A 19,224-nucleotide genomic window follows, 5' to 3' on the forward strand; every position below is an offset into this window, starting at 1 on the left:
AAGCGCACGTCATCTCACAGCAGAGGAAACAAGCCATGGCTTCTTTCTCCAAAGTTTGTTTTGTTTTCCAGCTGCTTGTGCCTCTGTAACTTGGCGAGTGTCTAGGCCAAACAAGCCATAGTTAAGCAAGCCTGTTGGTTTCAGACTTAATGCCAAATGTACATTACAACAAACCACGGTGCATAAGGCAATAACATGATGTGGCTTCATATCATGATTTGTTGCCAGAAAAAAAACTATGGCGAGTCTGCTGGGCTACGATTGGATGCTCACGCTACACTTTGGCTAAACAAACCATGGCTTTACATTATGTGTGAAGCAGTACACTGTGTGGATGGGACTTCCCCCTAAGTGTCAGAATATCACGATGAGAAATACGGCACAAACATAGACTTTCTTGGTGTAAAAGCTTGACAGCTGATGTCTCTATAGTCATAGCCTTCTTGGATTCTGAGACTGTCTCAGATACTTCAGTTGCTGATCCAATAAGTGTCATGTTCCTCCACTGAGGACTCAGTATAGCGGGCTCTGAAAATCATAACAACAGGAAACAGAAATGGGGTCTCACACTGGCAGAACCTTTTTTGAGTTGGCATAATCTACAGGCTACGTCAGTCCCTATTGATTCTCATCCATACTAGCGTGGTCTGACCTCCACTCACATTGGCTTTCCCACATGGTGCCATGACTGATCAAAAAGCTGTTTTGAAGAGTAAGCTGGTCCAGACTCAGCTCAGCCACCTGGAAAGCTGCAGTTCAACAGTTTGTTCACCTGGCAAAAGGTAAATGAAGCTGAAGCTGCCATGGGTGGCAGTGGCTGTGCAGAGGAGCCTTGAGCAGAGATGAACACAAGCCCAGATTCCTCTTGTCGTCATTGACTCCCTCTTGACTCTTGACATCCTTCCTGTTTATAAACATCATGCCCAACTGATATGTCATTTCCCAAGGACTGTACATTATTAGATAAGCCAGAGAAAAGCTTGATTCACCAGACCTGGGATGCAGCCAAAGACATATCACATTCCAAAACAAAGCTCATGTTTAAGAGCACTGATCCTTTGAGCTCCTGGCCAAGTAAGTGGACAGATCATCACTTCCATAATATTGTGGACATAACTGGCACTTGACAGTGGTGAGTAAACTCTTTGAGCCCAGGCCACTTCCTGCAGGCACCTCATATCCAAGCATCTGTGGGAAGGGACGAACGTTTTCCATTCCGCTGATGAGGACCCTGTCGGATCAGCAGGGCGCCCTACACTTTGGGCCCATCTGTACTATACATTTAAAGTATTAACATACCACTTTAAACGATTATGATTATGATTATGATTATCCCACTCTTCCTCCCAAAGAAGCCCAGGGCAGCAAACAAAACAATTTAACAACAATAAAAAAGCATTCCAAAAACAATTTAAAACATTCTAAAAACAGTTACAGATAAAAACATTCTAAAAACCAATTGCAGATAAAAACATTCTTCTGTCCAGTGATATCCAGGTTGCCAGGAACAGTCTTCTTCAGACATAAAATGCCTAGGTAAACAGAAATGTTTTCAGATTCCTCCTAAGCATCATTAATGTTGGAGGCAGACCCACCTCACTGTGGAGGACACTCCACAAACAGCGAGCCACTATTGAGAAGGCCCTGTCAGCACCAATTGGGCAGCGCCTGGTGGCAGCACCAACAAGGCCTCACTTGCTGATCATAGGGTCCAAAAATTGATACTGGGGAAGGCACTCTTTAAATAGTTGGATCACAAGCCATTTTGGATGTTATATGCTACTACTAACACTGTGAATTGGACCCAGTAGCTCACTAGCAGCAAGTGCGGTGCTTTCAGGACCATTGGGCTGCTCCACTTATCAGTCTAGGAGCTGCATTCTGCCATGGCTTCCCGGACAACATCCTGGGAAGTGTACTTTGTTAAGGGTGCTGAGAATTGTTAGGAGACCCCTCTTCCCTCTTCCCAAGGAGCTCTTGGAATTGTGCAGTGGGATTTACTTCTGAGTAGACGTCCCTAGGATTGCATTGCTAATTTCTTATGTCCTGTTAATAAAGAAATCCAGCTTTCAACTCTTATATTATTAATATTAGCAATTTTATTCTACAGAGCAGTGTTTAATTAAATGATCCCCTGAAAATATTGGGAAAAATTTAAATGTCAACATGTACCTAAAATCTTCATTGGGGCCTATACCAATGTGATTCCTAACCAGAGTAGACACACTGAAATTAATGGACACAACTATCTTAGGTCCATCCATTTCAATGGGTCTGCTTGGAGATGTGTAAAAGTCAAGCAAATCAGGATGAATGCAGGATGATGCTCATTGTCATGTAACCACCCCAAAAATGAATCAGAACAAATAGTCAGTCAAGACCGGACAGAATCTAACCTCCACATCCTTGTGCAAGCAAATCAGGATGAATGCTCAATAAGCAGGTCATCTGGAAGAGCCCAAGCCACTTTTAGGGCTGCCTCATCTAACAGGAGATCCTCCTTTTCTTTTCTCATGGTTGCAGGTTTTTACTTCTATGGAGTGCAGTTCTTATCATGTACCCCACCAGCCTGGCCGTTATTGCACTGACTTTTTCAAACTATGTTCTACAGCCTGTGTTCCCCAACTGTATCCCACCCTACAATGCCTCCAGAGTCCTTTCCATGGTGTGTTTATGTGAGTATTTACCAATAACCTTTCCTTTATCCTTATAGCAGTATTTTTGGAGAGGGTAACTCCTTCTCCTTCTGCAGAGAGCTCCTGCAAAACAGCATCAGTTAAGATGACTAAACTGGTTTTATTTTGTAGCATTAAAAGGCAGGAATTAGAAACAGGAAGCAACATGTGTTATCCAAAATTTGTGGACAGACGCTGTCTATTTCTGCTGATGTGATAGTTTTCAACCTTTTCACATGCTGGCCCCACTTTTGACCTCTAACCTGCAATCCACTTAATAATTTTCCCCATTAGCTTTCTTTTTCTTCTCTCCTTGGATTGCCAAACCATGGTTTGGAGTTACATAAAAGAAAATATGGTTGCTTTTGGACATAACACTAAACCATAGTTTCGTATTACATGAACGAGCTTCAAGCTTGTGCATTCCCCCCCCTTCTCTTCATCCAATACAGTCACAAGAAGATCAGAAACATTCATTTTGTTGTTTGAACTAACCACAGTTTGTCATTTTTTCCAAACTGGGAACTGCAATTAGTTTAAAACTATGTTCTAAAGTTGGCTCATTCAGACAAACCATAGTTAAAACTAACCACAGTTTGTTCTTGTTCAGATTAATTACGGTACATTAAAAATGGATACAGTTGTTTCTGATCTCCTCATGGCCATGCTTGAGGAGGAGAAGTGGGGGTAGCAGATTAATGCACATAAGTGTAAACTATTCTTTAGCATTACATCTGAACCATGTTTTTGCTTGATTGCTCTCTTCTATCCCTCCCCCATGTCCTGTTTTAATAAGTATAACGAACTGTTAGATCTGTGTACAGCTGCCCTATGTGGTGAACTACTGAACTGTCTCAGTGATGTTCCTTCAGGAGCTGGACTGTCTCTGCCAACCCAGGCTGGCCATTGGATCCCCATGGCAGAAAAGTGTATAAAACTGTTTCCTGTTCCATGTGAGCCTTGCTTGCACAGCAAGGTCTTCCTGGCCTCTTGTGTGTTCCTGCACCCTTGGCAAAGTCTTTTGTCCTGATGATGTTTGGCTTCCTCTTTGATCCTACCTCCTGGTTTATCTTTCAGTCCTGACTTGTTCTTTAGTCTTGATTTCTGGCTTACTCATTGATTTCACCTGCTGGTTCCCCCCCCCTTTGGTCCTGACTACTGACTGGTTCCTGACCCCTGTTTCCAGGCTCCTGGCTCTCCACCCAGATTGCAACCTATAGCCCAGCCCTGACAATACTTCACATCCTCACCATACGTTTAAAGCACATGGCTTTTCCCCAAAGCATCCTGGAAACTGTCATTTACTCCCCACAGAGCTACAATTCTCAGCACCCTTAATAAGCTACAGTTTCAGGATTCTATGGGAGAAGCCATGACTGTTATACTGTTATAAATGTGCTCTAAATATATGGTGTGGATGTGACCCAAGTTGCTTCCACTTTTGTGGAAATGATAGTTTGACATTATATTTGAGCTAGCAAACTGTGGTTACACAATCCTGCCAATCCAGCAAACTCTGGTTTCTATGAAAGAAGCAATGGTTTAAAACCAAGCACATGAGAGGAGGAAGGTCACAAGCACAAGGCTTATTAATGTAAGCAGCCCTATGGTTTCTCCACCTCCTCTTTTTCTAACCCTTTTCTCTCTTGAAAAAAAACCCTAAACAAATAAAATGGAGGATGGTGCTGCTGGTGGTTTGACCCATGTTATATCTTCCAGTGTTTTTTGCTTACTTTCACAAATGTTTGAGCCATTTTGGAAAAGTTCTCAAAGCAGACTACAATAAAATCATTAAAGGTTTGATCTTAGATGCATATGGTACTTTCCCCCCCCCTAAATTGTGCTTTCTGCTCCCTAGCACTCTTGACTTGGGTGAACAGTTCCAGCGTCCGATGGGCAACTCGCATCCAGGATATATTTACTGCAGGAAAACTCATAGCCTTGGGCCTTATCATTATTGTGGGCTTCATACAGATATTCAAAGGTACTTAACACAACCCCCCTAGATGTCAGTATGGTATTAGCGGATGAAATCAAACCCTTCCTAGAAAATGCAACTCTCCCATCATGCTGTTTCCTGAGGGGGCAGGCAGGGGTGAGTGTGATGAAAGCATTTATGATATGCTTTGACCTGATGAAGCATTAGCACCCTTGCAGAACTACAGACATAAACTGGCTTACCAGGCATACCCATCTCTCCAGCTAACCCCAGAACTGCAATTTTGTGAGGGGGATTCAGACCTCTGACAGAATTTTCAGCACCTCCAGCAAACAAGAACTTCCAGTAGGGCTAGCCCAAAACATTTTGCTACCTGAGGTGAAGGACGACATGGTGTCTCCCTCTCTGTTCCACATAGAGAAGCCAGCGAGACTGGAAGTTGAATGTTACTTCAACATTGATCACAGGACAGCATCCTCCAACATACCTGAGGACATCAGGTTCACCTGTGGGGCCATGCAGGGCCTGCCATGTGGCAAACCCATTTCTTACATCTAACACCTCACTGCTGCTCCCTCTCCCTGGCATTCCGAGCTCTGATCAGCTCTGCTCCTGACTCAAAGACCTACTGTCTTGTCTGGAATTAAGCCTCTGCTTATTAACTCACAAGAAGTCCATAATTCCACAACTTCCTTGGCAATAGAAGAAAATGAGAGAAAGAGCTGGTTTTCATCTGCATATTGATGTTGCCCATCTCCAAAACCCAGGATGACTTCCCCCAGCAGTCTCATGTAAATATTAAACCAGCCTTGCCCAACCTGGTGCCCTCTAGTTGTTGGAAAACAACTCCCATCATCCCTGAACACTGGCCCCGCTGGATGGGGCTAGAGTCCAACAACATCAGGAGGGCCATATGTTCCCCATCCCTACCCTAGAAGGATAAATTTAGAAAGATACAACAAAAGCACTTCTCACTGCTGGAGGAGGAGGCCTACGATGCATAGCAGGTCACCCAAGAGAAGGCTGACTAAGCAAGGTGGCAGCTTTGCCTTTTCATCTTTGACAGCAAAGAAGCTAAGGTTAGCCCTATGCCCAGGGAAAGAATTCTGCCTTTTCCTGGGACTAATGCCCTTGCTCTTCAGTGTTTACTATGCTGACATCAGGGTGCTGCTGGGTGATTGTGTGCTAATCAGAGCTTGGAAAAGTTACTTTTTTGAACTGCAACTCCCATCAGCCCAATCCAGTGGCCATGCTGGCTGGGGCTGATGGGAGCTGTAGTTCAAAAAAGTAACTTTTCCAAGCTAAGATGCACTTCTGAATTAACTTTTGCATTATGCTCTGCCTGTAGGAAACTATGAAGAACTATTACCAAGCAACGCCTTTAATTTCTGGATGATCCCTTCAGTGGGGCATTTGGCATTAGCCTTTCTTCAAGGCTCCTTTGCATTCAGTGGGTGGAATTTCCTAAATTATGTGACAGAAGAATTAGTTGATCCTCGCAGGCAAGTATTTTGTTTCCAGTTTGACCTAGGTTTGGAGAGAGACCAGGCACATTGTCTTATAGCACCAGTCTTTTTTTCTACACGTGTCTAAAAAACTGTACTGAAAAACAGCAGCAATCTGCAAATACAAAACCCAATTCTGAGAGTGGAACCAATTTTGCAAAGCAGGCAAATCTGCATTTTAAAATTTTGCATCTTTGGTTAGAGTTACATCTGTTGCATTGGGATTTTTTCTAATCTACTTTTTCCTCTCGGGTTGGGGGTTCATCAGGGAGAGAATATCAGGACTCATAAAAACTGGGGGGGGGGGGAAATAATAATTATGGAGTAGCTAGCATGGGAGAGTGGGGGCTCTGAAGAATAATTGTGTAGGTGGGTGCTTGAATATTGGAGTCTCCAGTATTGTCAATTTCTAAGCATGTATTCAAAACTGCCTGTAGACTAGAGCTTCAGCCTTATTGGTGCAATTGATAGAACTAGAATGTAAAACCTCATCTGATTTTCATACTTCTGGGAAATTAGCTTATGGTATTAATGTGCCAGCTTCCATGCTCTGAATTTCTTTTTCTTTTTCAATTTCCTATTTGATGTCATGATCAAAAATCAGAAGAACACGCCTTTACTTTGAGACAACGTTACCAAGCATTACATGGCACTACAGAATTAAGCACTTTAAATAGGTTTAAAAAGAAAGCTGTAAGAGGTTAATTTCAAAACAATTAATTTCTTAATTTGCAACTTTTTAATATTTTCAAAGACAAAAACTACGAACATCTAGAGTCATAGTTAGGGATGGAGGGGAAATTTGATTCTGTTCACATTTAAAGGTGAACTTTTCACACTTTAAAGGTTCACATTCACAGTTGACTAGAGAACTGCACTGCAAAATTGGGATACGTGTGAAATTCGAAGGATAGCCGTGTTTCAGTCACATATTGCTTCAGAAAGTGTCAACTAGGTGGGTTCACATTAAAATCCAATTTGAACCAAATTTCTCCCCCATACCTTGTCTATTATGAGTACAGTATAACTTAGTTAGGTACAACCAGAGCTTGGAAGTAACTAGTTACAAGTAATGAATTACTTGTAAATTCATTACTTTTTTGAGTAACGAGTGGGTAATTCCTTTACATTTTGATTGTAATAGAACTAGGAGTAATTTTACTACTGTTGTAGAGTAATTGTAACGTTTCCAGAATTACTTTTGGGCACTACTTGGGGGGGGAGCAGGGGAAGTCTTCTGCTCCTCTGATTTGTGGATGAAAATCATGTGCCTCAAACTGGGCTTCTGTGCAGTGTCACTCTTTTCTCATGCTCTGTGGATGGGTAGGAGGTGACGAGGGAGGAGGCGGAGAGTGAGACGGGGTTGAGTGGAGAAAACAACTATTTAAAAAAACAGATAGTGGTGGTGAAGAATGGAGTGGAGGGAAAAAGGATCCGGAGGTCAAGAACATGGATAAAGGAGGAGAAGGATGAAGCAGCAGAATGGAGATAAAGAACTGTGGAGGTGAAAGATTACAACGTGTGTGCGTGTGTGTGCATCTGTGTGTGTGTGTGTGTGTGTGTGTGTGTGTGTGAATACTGTGTTTGCACATGGTACACAAAGTGGCCTCCACCACCCTCTCTGGCTACTGTGCTGCATTTGCAGTATTTTAACTTTTTTGCATCTCAGGGGAAAATGTTTGCTTGAGTGAGTGTCCCTTAGTTGGTGGCAGGGCAGGGTCCGGGAGGTGGTTAAATGAGAGAGATTATGCTGGCTGGCTGAGTGGGAGGGGTGCACTTTGTTTGACGTGCAAAGATCTGAGTAGTGGCCTCAGCCTCCCTCCCCACCACCCTTACCAGTGGAGAGACCACCATTGCTATCTTATGAATACAAATAATTATTCTACTACCTGTTTATTTTTAATGTTGTTTTAGGCTACTTAGATGTGCAGCAGCCAAGGCCAGCACCTTGTAGGCAGTTTTTTTCTAAGTAACTGAAATGTAATTGTAGTGATTACCTTTGAGGAAAAGTAAAGTAATCAGTTACTTTCAGAGCAATTGCAATTGTAACGGTAATTACTACTTTTTTGGGCCATGTAACTGTAATTTATTACTTTTTAAAAGTAACCTTCCAAGCTCTGGGTACAACCCCTTGTCTAGAAATAGAGGAGGAGAGCACTGATCCCAAAGCAGCAAATGATTGAGGGGGAGCACTAGGCCCTTGTCATGGACTTTGCTGAGAAAACCTGGCAGCAACAGCAGAGCCTGTTAACTCTGCTAGGTTTTGGAATCCTGCACAAGCCACACAACTTCTAAGCACTGCAAATCTGACCAGAGCAGATGACAAGAGCTCCTCACTCAGAGCGCTAATTTTCCAAGGGCTGTGGCTATACACTTTTCTGTGTCTCATGTCCTGGGAGGATGCATGTATTTCTTTGATGTCACCGAGCATTCATGCAACGTATTATACATGACAATATGGACAGTTCCTATCTTTTGCATTTATGTATAATTTGCATATATTTATAATATCTGTGTGTCCTCATTTTTATTGTGCTTTTTTTTAAAGGCACCATTCCCCCTCACTTTTTTTTTTATAAAGCTATAGTTTGCCTGTGACTATTAAATACTTGCAAAAGACGCTGGCTCAATCTCCTAGCAGTACTACAATGCAATTTCAAAAGCTGTAAGAATGAATTAACCGAATCAGATCGTTAAGATTTTTATCCCACTGACAACATCCCGCTGCCTGGACCTAGAGAGATCCAGTGAGGATCTGCACTTTCCACCAGAAGTGTGCTTGCTAATGCTTTTATCATTCCCTCATTTTTTTTTAAATTAGGAATCTACCTCGTGCCATATTCATATCCATCCCATTGGTGACCTTTGTGTACACCTTCACCAACATCGCCTACTTCACTGCCATGTCACCCCAAGAACTATTGTCTTCCAATGCTGTGGCAGTAGTAAGTAAAATATGCTTACCTGGACCTTTTCTTTTCTTTTTAATGACTTGTTATTCCTGCTCTGTGCTGTGCCATTTATGTTTCAGCTTCTCTGCCTTTTGTTGCTTTAGACATTTGGTGAAAAGTTACTGGGCTATTTTTCGTGGGTTATGCCAGTCTCTGTGGCTCTGTCTACATTTGGAGGAATAAATGGATACCTTTTTACCTCATCAAGGTTAGACGAAGTACGATTTTCTTTTCTTTTTTTCCTGAATGCTATCTTGTTTTGGAAAGGGTGAGGGGAAGAGTTTTGTTTTCTTTGCTAGCTATAATGCTTTGTTGTATGCATTATGCAGGACAAGGTTTCATAGTGTGTCTTTTCTGATATATATATATATTAATTAATCATATTTGTATCCTGCCCTTCCTCCACATCACTCATGGCAACATACATGAGGTTAAATCTGTGAGGTAAAATTAGGTAGAGAAATAATAATTTGCCCTAAACCACACAATGGGATGGGGGGGGGGGAACCCAGCAGGGACATAAGTACATAGAAAGCTGCCTTAAACCATGTCAGACCATCAGTCCATATAGCTTAGTATTGTCGACACTGACTGACAGCAGCTCTTCAGGATTTCGGACGGGGGTCTCTCTCAGCCCTACCTGGAGATGCTGGGGACTGAAGCTGGGATCTTCAGCATGCGAAGCAGATGCTCAATTACTGAGCCATAACTCTTCCATAGGAGAAAACCCATGGAAGCGGGTAGGAGAACCCTGCAAGTTGCAACTGATGTTGAAGTAAATGAATCTGAGAATCACTTAGCGTACAGGGCAGAATATTAGACTTTGTATTTGGAGAGCTGGCTTCAAATCCCTTCTCAGCCACAAAACTTTCTGGATGACCTTGGACTAGTCAGGCTGTCTCTCTCTCTACTCTACCTCATAGGATTATTGTGAAGGTATGAGGAGAGGCCCTTGCATTCTACCTGAACTCCTTGGAGGAAACATGCGGGGGGGGTAATTGATAAAGATGATGCAGGAAATAGTGACTATTCAGTTACAGTACTACTACTACTACTACTACTACTACTACTACTACTACTAGGACTGCCGTCCCTGCTTGCTTCACTCGCCAACACTGTCTACCATCACCACACTCCCTCCACCTCTTACTAACCCCAACTCCCCCCATGGTAACCCCTTAGACCTTCTCCTTTCACCCTCCCTTCCCCCTGTAGACCTTGCTAAAGCTCTGCCAATCCCCCCATGGGTCACCAGAGCTTATTGTTTGCCCTTCCCCAGCTCAGTCGTGCTGCAATTTGCAGTGAATTGCAGCATGATGTGTACAAAAATAAATATATAGGAAGATACTCCCATCTATATTATGATGTGGTGAGGCTAATTTCTGGGTTCTTGGTTTCTACTACGATGGGGTTTGCTATCTGATTTTTTAAATGGGCTGCCAGTTCATATTTGCTATATGTTGTGTTTTGCTAGTTATTGCAATTCCCAGTTCTCCCTTTTTCCAAAATATTTTCATTATTTTTTCTGAAAAATTACATAATTTTCTCCATTATTCCTTATGCTGCTGCATATTGTATAACGTATACAGCAGCAGCAGATTACAAAAATAATAATGTAAATAATTACATAATTCTCACTGTGGATTTAAAAACATTAACAAATAACAGCTGTGAACACACACAAAGAGTGGGAGCCTGTTCGATGATGAAATGAACTTGCAGATTATCCCAGAGTTCGATACCAAATCCAATTTTTTAATATTCTACACCATCACTAGTCTCTACTCAGAAAATAATGGTGTAGTGGCTTAAAATATGTTTGTCCTTTGTAATTGGTCAGGTTCAATTATAAGGTTGGTGTCATCCAGTACTAAAGTCTTTCCAAATATGGAATACAGGGAGTTTCCAGACTGCCACTATTTTCAGATGGGATTCAATCTCATACCAGCAAATTCAGCTTGCTCAATTAAAGTTGATTTAGTGCTCTTGTGCAACAAGCCCATTTCTTCCAAAATTAGACTTTTAGCAAGAAAGAAAGTGATAGGGAATTGCACTGGAAAGTGTGGAATAACACTTGTCTGACACAGTGTCATTTAACTTCCTGGAAATGAATCATAATGAATGCTCAATCAATGGCCAATATAGTCTAACCTCCCCACAAACATTATGAATGCGCAACAAACAGGTCATTTGGAAGTATTGCATATATAGCATTCTACTACATTCAAATATACATAGTACTACATACCAAATTCTACATAAATATTATATGAAACAGAAGTAAGTCCCATTGAGCTGAGTTTGACTTACTCCCAGTTAAGTGGATGTAGAATTGCACCCTTAGCCCATTGAGTGTTTTTTTTATGGTGATGATTTATTTGAACACTTGTTGAGAGTGACAACCCTGCTTGATTTCAGGTCTTTTACCAGCCAGAAGAAAATGGAGAACCAATTTTGTGCGCTCTATTGGAAATGGTCCATTTGCTGTCCTAATCCCTTCGAATGATTTTGTTCTTCATTTTCAGGTTATGTTTCTCTGGTGCCCGAGAAGGACATTTACCCAGTTTGTTGGCTATGATTCATGTCAAACACTGTACCCCAATCCCAGCCCTTCTTGTCTGTGTATGTATTATTATTCATTTATTTCTATGCTGCCTAATGCCAAAAATAGGCTTCTAAGCAGTTTACAAGTATTAAAATTAATCAGTTTCACTTATCCTCTAATACTGTACTACCTTACACTGTTTAAAACTACTCACTTCTAAGGCCATACCAGGGATGTCAGAGACAAGGGGCAGATATGGGGGAATCTATTTTATACCAAGCCTCTTAAGAAGGGCTGGGGAACCTCAGGCTTGGGAACAGAATATGGCTGGCTAGGCCTCTCTAGTGGCCCACAGAACTCTGCCTTGGCCATGCCTCATCCCCACACTGCCTCTCCTCACAGAGCTACAATTCCGTGGGAAGAGGGATTTACTGTCAAACTACCTTGTGAATTATAGCTCTGTGAGGAAAATGGAGGTCTTCTAACAACTCTCTGCACCCTTTACAAAGCACAGTTCCCAGGATTCTTTGGGGAAAGTTGTGACTACTTAAAATTGTATGATTCTGCTTTAAATGTATAGTGTGGACAGGGCCTGTGTGTATACAGAAATCTTTGACTTTTGTGCAGCTGGAATGTGGCCTACTGTACAAAGATCAGAGTCACGTCCATTGTTTCGCCTGCTTGTCCCTTTGGTTCTATCCATCATTGGAAGGTTCCCCATGAGGGAATGCAGACCTCAGGCAGAGGAAGACCTCGCTCCTACTCTTAAGGAAAGTTTCACATGACAGAGTAGAGATGGATGAGAATTTCAATTCAGTTTGCCTTTCAAGCTGGATCTATCAAATTTGCACTTTCTAAAGCAATATGAGAACCAGAAGACAGCCATCCTTCAAAATATGCACGTGTTCAAATTTTGCGATGTAGTTTACCAACCAAATAGTTTTTACAAAAATGCATGCATTCAGGGAAACAGTGCATAAAAATGTATATATGAATGAAAGTATATAAAAATGCATTATATTACAAGAAATGGCTTGCAAAAATGTGCACATTAGTCAAAACCTCCTACAAACATGTGTTTATTAGAAGAAATCCATACTAAAATGCTGGGAATTTTCATGAGGATTTTTTTTTTTAAAAATTGCAAATTGCTGCAGAAATGTGGAGAACTGACTGAATTTAAGAGTGGGAAAATTAGAATCTGAGAGAACCAAAATCAATATCCCTAACTGAGAGACACAGAGTTGTGTAAAAGGTTACCACACTGCAGCGCTTACGGCCATGAGGGAAGGCAATTCTCTGTAACTCTAGCTGTAGATTTAAGCTCCATGTTTCCACCCCAGTTTCTGAGTGGTGCAGATGATCATCAGGCTTAACTACGTGTTTGGAGGCTACAAATAGCGCTCTCCCCAGCATTACACATATCATACATTAAACTTTCAAGCAGGTGCCGTGTGAGTCCTGCTTAGCTGAAGCCACCTTCAGTGAACAGAAAAGCTGTAGGAGGGTTTGTAGAGGAGGGCCGGGATCTCTTCTCGATCATCCCAGAGTGCAGGACACAGAATAATGGGCTCAAGTTGCAGGAACCCAGATTTCGACTGGACATCAGGAAAAACTTCCTAACTGTTAGAGCCATATGGCAATGGAATCAGTTACCTAGAGAGGTAGTGGGCTCTCCGACACTGGAGGCATTCAAGAGGCAGCTGGACAGCCATCTGTTGGGAATGCTTTGAACTGGATTCCTGCAATGAGCAGGGGGTTGGATTTGATGGCCTTATAGGCCCCTTCCAACTCTACGATTCTATGATTCTAGCAGTGAAGTCTGCTCCATTAGGGCAAACGGGGCACCGCCTTACCAACCTCAGCCTGCCTTAGCCAGCCCCTTCCTGCTTGTCAAGCGGGTTGCACTCCCAGTCAGCTTCCTCCTTCTTAAGGTGTGGACACACTTGCAGTTGTCCTGGTTTCAGTACATCACCCCTCTGTTGTGAATCCAGCAATACACTATGTCTGTCAAACTCCACTCCTTTATACTGAAAAATCTGGGATTTTTGAGATTGGATGCATTTTCCCTTTAAGCCAGCTTCACACCAACTTCAAAACTGTTTGGTCATCGCTGCCCTGCTCCGCCCACTGGTGTGTACACAGAGTCAATATGATTAAAAAAAATAATAAAACAATACGTATGTGTGCAGCTGGGTGTAGATTTGTTTCAAGCCGCACCCAGACAAAATGGTCTCGTCGCTTTTTAAGGAGCTGGTCTCAGTGTTGCCTTTGTGAAATTCAGCAGGAAAGAGGACATTGGGACAAACCTAGCATTTGTCGTCTCTGCCTATCATTGGCTCTGGCTCCACCTAATGTTTGGGCTCCCTGCCTTCCGCCCCCCTAGTCCCAATAGGCACTAGCCGCCACTGGTTTGTAAGACCTGTTCATCCAGAGCCACCTGTTTAAGACCTCATGGCCAGAGTTCGATTCCAACGGAAGGAGGAAGTCGAATCTCCGGTAAAAGGGGTCGAGGTCCACTCAGCCTTCCATCCATCCGTGGTCGGTAAAATGAGTACCCGGCATATGCTGGGAGGTAAAGAAAGGCCGGGGAAGGAACTGGCAAACCCACCCCATATATACGGTCTGCCTTGTAAACGTCGCAAGATGTCACCCTAAGAGTCGGAAACGACTCGCACTGTAAGTGCGAGGATACCTTTACCTTTTAAAAGGGGAACACAGGATGCTGCTTTCAACCAAGCCAATCCCTTGTGGACTGTCTACCTCAGTATAGTATATACTGACTGGCAGCAGTACTCGAGGCTTTCAGACAGGAGTCCTACACACTCCCACCAGAGATGCCAAGGATACTAGGGACCTTTTGCATGCAAAGCATGTGCTCTGTCACTGGGCTACTTCCCTTCCCTGTCTATTGAACAGATTATATTATTAAAAACAAAATACAGCGCTATCAAGCAACAATAAAATAATAGCACAAAGCAGCAGAAAAACCCCAGCATTAAAAACTTGATACAAACAATTAATCTAAAAGGCCCATGCTAATAAAAAGGTCTTCGCTAAGTGCTAAAAAAGAAACATACATAGAAGCAGGCCAGTCTCCCTGTGGAGAGATTCCAAAGATGGAGCACTACAACTGAGAAGGCTCATTCTTCAGTTGCCACCCTCTTTACTTCCGCGAACACAGAAACAAAGGAAGAAGCTGCCTTTTTCTGAGTCAAACCATTGGTACATTTTGCTCCAGTATTTGTCTGCACTGGCTTCAGCAGCTCTCCAGGATTTCAAACAGGGGTCTCTCCTAGCCCTAGCTGGATATACTAGGGATTGAACCTGGGGCCTTTTGCATGCAAAGCATGTGCTCCATCACTGAGCAATGGCTCTTGCCAAGTGCAGGGAGACTTGACAAAGTTCCTTAGAAGACCCTTAATAATCAGGCAGGCTCAAGAAGGAGACAACAACCCTTTAGGAACCCAAGTGAACAGAGAAAGGGAGGCAGTTCCATAGCTAAGGTGCCACCACTGAGCAGGCCCAATGTCTGTTTCCCACAATGTTCAGATCAACTAAGTGAAATAAAGGTAACTGAATTGCTGGCCGCTATCCTCAACAGTCATAGAAGGATCTGAAGAGTGGATAGGATTAGTAGTAAAAATATACTTGCAGAGCAAATTCAAAAGGAGAGGCAGAACCAAATGTGTATAGACCACCTTTTCCTATGCCCTGTCAAGCTTGAGTCAATAGGCAGAAGGTGGGAGGGTGTATCTTTTTCTTATTTTCTGTTCTAGGGTTGATTTGTGTTGGAAACAATGAAATGGAAATAAACAATGACAGCTCCAGAGCTGGTGCAGTTTGTCTGTCATTCCAGGGACATGTCAGAGGAACAGGGGGGCTGTGGATCCTGCAGCATACCCCAGGAATGCCTCCTTTTTGCCATCTTCAACATCAGAGGTTCAACAGAGGGGCCCCAGGTGCAAACATTTCTGCAGTCTCATAGGGGAGCCATAGCAGGTTGAATCTCCCTCTTCAGAGAAGCAGAACTCTTTCTCAACCCTCAAAGGGAGAGATCCAACAAATGCTAAGGCCCCTGGAATGCAAGAGAATTGCCAGTAGAACTTCAGAGACAACATAGAAGAACCTCAGGACTGATTGAAACATCATGTCCCATCCAGGGAGGCCCAATAAATAAAATATAAAAAGGCTTCATTGCTTTTTGCTGTCTTTTTTAAAAAAAACTTTACTTCTAGTAATGCTTCCATTTACACTTTTTTCTTTTTCTCCTAGTGTCTGGCTACTGTTGTTATCATGCTTGTTGGGGACACCTACACATTAATTAATTATGTGTCCTTTATTAACTACCTCTGCTATGGAGTGACAATCATAGGTTTGATTGTGCTGCGCTGGAAGAAGCCCAAAATCTTCAGACCTATCAAGGTGAAAAATATTGGGGCTATCTGAATTGGGGCTATCTGAACACCTCTACAGCTGTTAGGGGTCAGGCAGACAGTGAATGATGCTCCCTTCTCATGATGTACCCAAAGAAGGGAGAGAAGATAAGAGAAGGCTACTCTGGTTCCTTTTCTTGCAGGCCAGTCTCCTTTGAGGGCAGGGATGTGCTTAGCTAGTTCCCCCACCCATACAACACTCCCCTCATCCTCCACCAGCCTACGAGTGCCTCCATATGGTTAGTACTTTTGCAGGAGGAATTTGTAGGTTTGCACAATTAAAACGCAAGACAAAGCCACTTCTAAAAAGACATTAGCTTTTTGTTGCGATGGGCAAATGCACCCCAAAGTGTGGGACGAACAAACGATTAACAGGAAGATATGTAAGCACCCTACGAGCAAATCAGGATGAATTCTCACTGTCATACAACCAGCTCGCAAATTGGAAAGGATGCTCAATAAAAACCAGGCATAGTCTAACCTCAGCGTAGGCTTATGTGAGCAAATCAGGGTGAAGGCTCAATAAACAAGTCATTTGGAGGATTCCCTTCACCAGAGGAAGAATTGGGCAGTAAAAGGGGAATGCTATGTGTCATTCTTACATCAGTCTCCCACCAGATTATAAATATTAGAGCAGTAAGGGCAGCAATGAGAATGATGGGAATATTCTGCAAGACTCTAATAGCTTTTGGGAGAGTGGGAGGTGGAAGTGTCCATGCGTTGATTGAGTCCCATAATGCACACTTTGATTTTTGCTGTCCCAGCACAAAACCAGTTTTGCTGGTTTCTCTAGCATTTCATTCTGTATTCTGGGAAAAGCTGAAACTGCATCCCATTCAGTCCACCTTTTTGTGTGTTAGTCACAACAAAGAAACTAAATCACATCAATGCAACTAACAGTGCTGCAATACCCTTCAGTATATTTTGGTGTGGCTTTTATGAAAAAAACAACACTGTTGGATAGTGCCAAGAATAAGTAATACTTTGCTCCTCCCTGCCTTTATAGTTGAAGTGCTTTGGAACTTGGTTTAAAGGTGTGTGTGTTTTTAATTACATTTTTAATTTTCCTGCTTTTTAAAAAATATCTAAACGGGTAAGTGCTTACTGGCATATCATATACATAGTTCTTCCCCTCTCCATTTTATCCTTACAACAACCCTATGAAGTAGATTAGGTCAAGAGACAGTTACTGGCCCAAGATCACCTTTGAACTTCATGGCTGAGTGAGGATTTGAACCCAGGTCTCCCATGCCCTAGTCCAACAGTCTAACTAACTAATTTATTTACACAACAATTTATTAATACATGTACTATGTTCTTAAGGTAGGCATACATCACACTCTTAATTTGTTCAGTGTTTGAAGTGCAATCCTACACATGTCTACTCAGAAGTAAGTCCCACTGAGCTCAAAAGTAAAAGCAATCCACTATTAAAATAATTAAAAACTTTACTAAAAGCAGCAAATGAGAGTTTTTTAAAAAAAAAACCCCAAACACCAGGAATTACTAAGTGACTGAGCAAGCTTCATGGTTGAGTGGGGATTTGAACCTGGGGTTTTCAACCCTAGTTACTTTTATTTATTTGTTTGCTTTTGTTTGTTTATTAAATTTATATCCCACGCTTCCTCCCAGAGGAGCCCTTAGTCCAGAACTCCAACCACTACACCACACTGTCTTTCAGTCTTATTATTACTCCTTTTATGTGTATGGGACTGAAAGAATTAGGATAGAAATTCCCTTATGAGTTACACTGACTAGACCAGAAGCTGCTGGAGAGCTGGTCTAGTCAATATCAGCACTCCTTTGATGTGTATGGAGCAAAGGGAATTTGAGATAGAAATAACAGGCTTCTGTACACTTCCAATATTTTCTTTCCTCTTAGGTTAATCTCCTGGTTCCGATCACTTACCTGATATTTTGGGCCTTTCTCTTGATCTTCAGTTTATATTCTGAGCCAGTAGTCTGTGGAATTGGACTGATTATAATACTAACTGGAGTGCCAGTGTTTTTTCTTGGAGTATACTGGAAAAACAAACCAAAGTGTGTAAACAGGATAACAGGTAAGAGAGAACCTGTGTTCTCTAAGTGTACGCTGCAGGAAGAAAACCTGTGTTAACTAGGGAAGATGAAATAAATGACATTATGTACAAAGAAAATGTCATTGGGTACAGAATTGTCACTTATTTGGGAGAACGCCTGGGAATCATATGTAAGCCGCCTTGGGTTTTTATCATGAAAAGAAAGGCAGGGTATAAATGTAATAAATAAATAAAATAATAATAAATAATAAATTTCATCAGCCTATTTCTGAATCCACAGAGGAGATGGGATTTGATTTCAGGATTGGACTGCAGCTCCCATAATCTCTGATTACTGACCATGTTGGTTGGAGCTGTTTGATTCCAAGAACATTCACCCCTACTTTTTATTTCTATTTATTTATTTATATCCCGCCCTTCCTCCCAGCAGGAGCCCAGGGCAGGTACTTTTAACTGGAGATGGCAGGGATTGAACCTGGAACCTTCTGCATGCCTTCTACCACTGAGCTATAACTCCTTCTACATCGGTGGTGGCCATTCTGGTCACAATTACACTGACAGCCTGGTTGCTTATCCTTTTTAGAATCCTTGACGCATTGGGGTCAGAAGGTGTGCTTTGTCGTCTACCCTCAAGGGGGATCTACGGAAGAGGATGATCTACCTTTCACTCATTCACCCCTCCCGGGAAGTGAAAAGACCTTGAAGAAATAATGATATATTTGACACAAAAGAAGTAGATTTTTGTTGTTCCTGTTTACATGATTTTTTTTGGGGGGGGGAGAAGAAAATTCTTGAACTTTTTTTTTTTTTTTTAGAAATCCAATAGTCAAACACATAAAATGAGATAGATGCACCATTTCAGCAGCTATAGTGGACAGTTTTATAGAATGTAGCTTGTTTTCCTAAAAAGAAAAAAAGAAGAAAAAAAGTGTACAAAAATAAAATAAAATGAACTGGTTGTTTGTTTCCAATGATGCATTTAAGTCAAGCAGATGGTTCAGACACGCTATGGAAAATTCTGCTGGTAATTGCTCGCTCTGGCAATTTTAAAGTGGGGATTTAATTTTCCATGCCAGGAATAGGATGATGTCACTTTTGTGTTGTCTACTTTGCCTTTGATTTGCAAACCCAGGG

General features: G+C 42.1%; 1 protein-coding gene across 1 annotated transcript in view; it reads left to right on the plus strand.

The window, feature by feature from the left end:
• Positions 1-18,967, plus strand: part of SLC7A10 (solute carrier family 7 member 10) — a 50,557-nt gene extending 31,590 nt beyond the window's left edge. The window contains exons 3-11 of the mRNA XM_061593702.1: positions 2,524-2,675; positions 4,534-4,659; positions 5,963-6,116; positions 8,941-9,064; positions 9,175-9,278; positions 11,596-11,692; positions 15,891-16,040; positions 17,934-18,111; positions 18,674-18,967. Of these exons, the coding sequence (XP_061449686.1) occupies positions 2,524-2,675; positions 4,534-4,659; positions 5,963-6,116; positions 8,941-9,064; positions 9,175-9,278; positions 11,596-11,692; positions 15,891-16,040; positions 17,934-18,111; positions 18,674-18,801 (1,213 nt within the window). The 3' untranslated portion in view covers positions 18,802-18,967. The remainder of the gene's footprint in view (positions 1-2,523; positions 2,676-4,533; positions 4,660-5,962; positions 6,117-8,940; positions 9,065-9,174; positions 9,279-11,595; positions 11,693-15,890; positions 16,041-17,933; positions 18,112-18,673) is intronic.
• Positions 18,968-19,224: the final 257 nt, after the last annotated feature.

Source organism: Rhineura floridana, chromosome 13, assembly GCF_030035675.1.
Source record: "Rhineura floridana isolate rRhiFlo1 chromosome 13, rRhiFlo1.hap2, whole genome shotgun sequence".
In the NCBI taxonomy this organism is placed as follows: domain Eukaryota; kingdom Metazoa; phylum Chordata; class Lepidosauria; order Squamata; family Rhineuridae; genus Rhineura; species Rhineura floridana.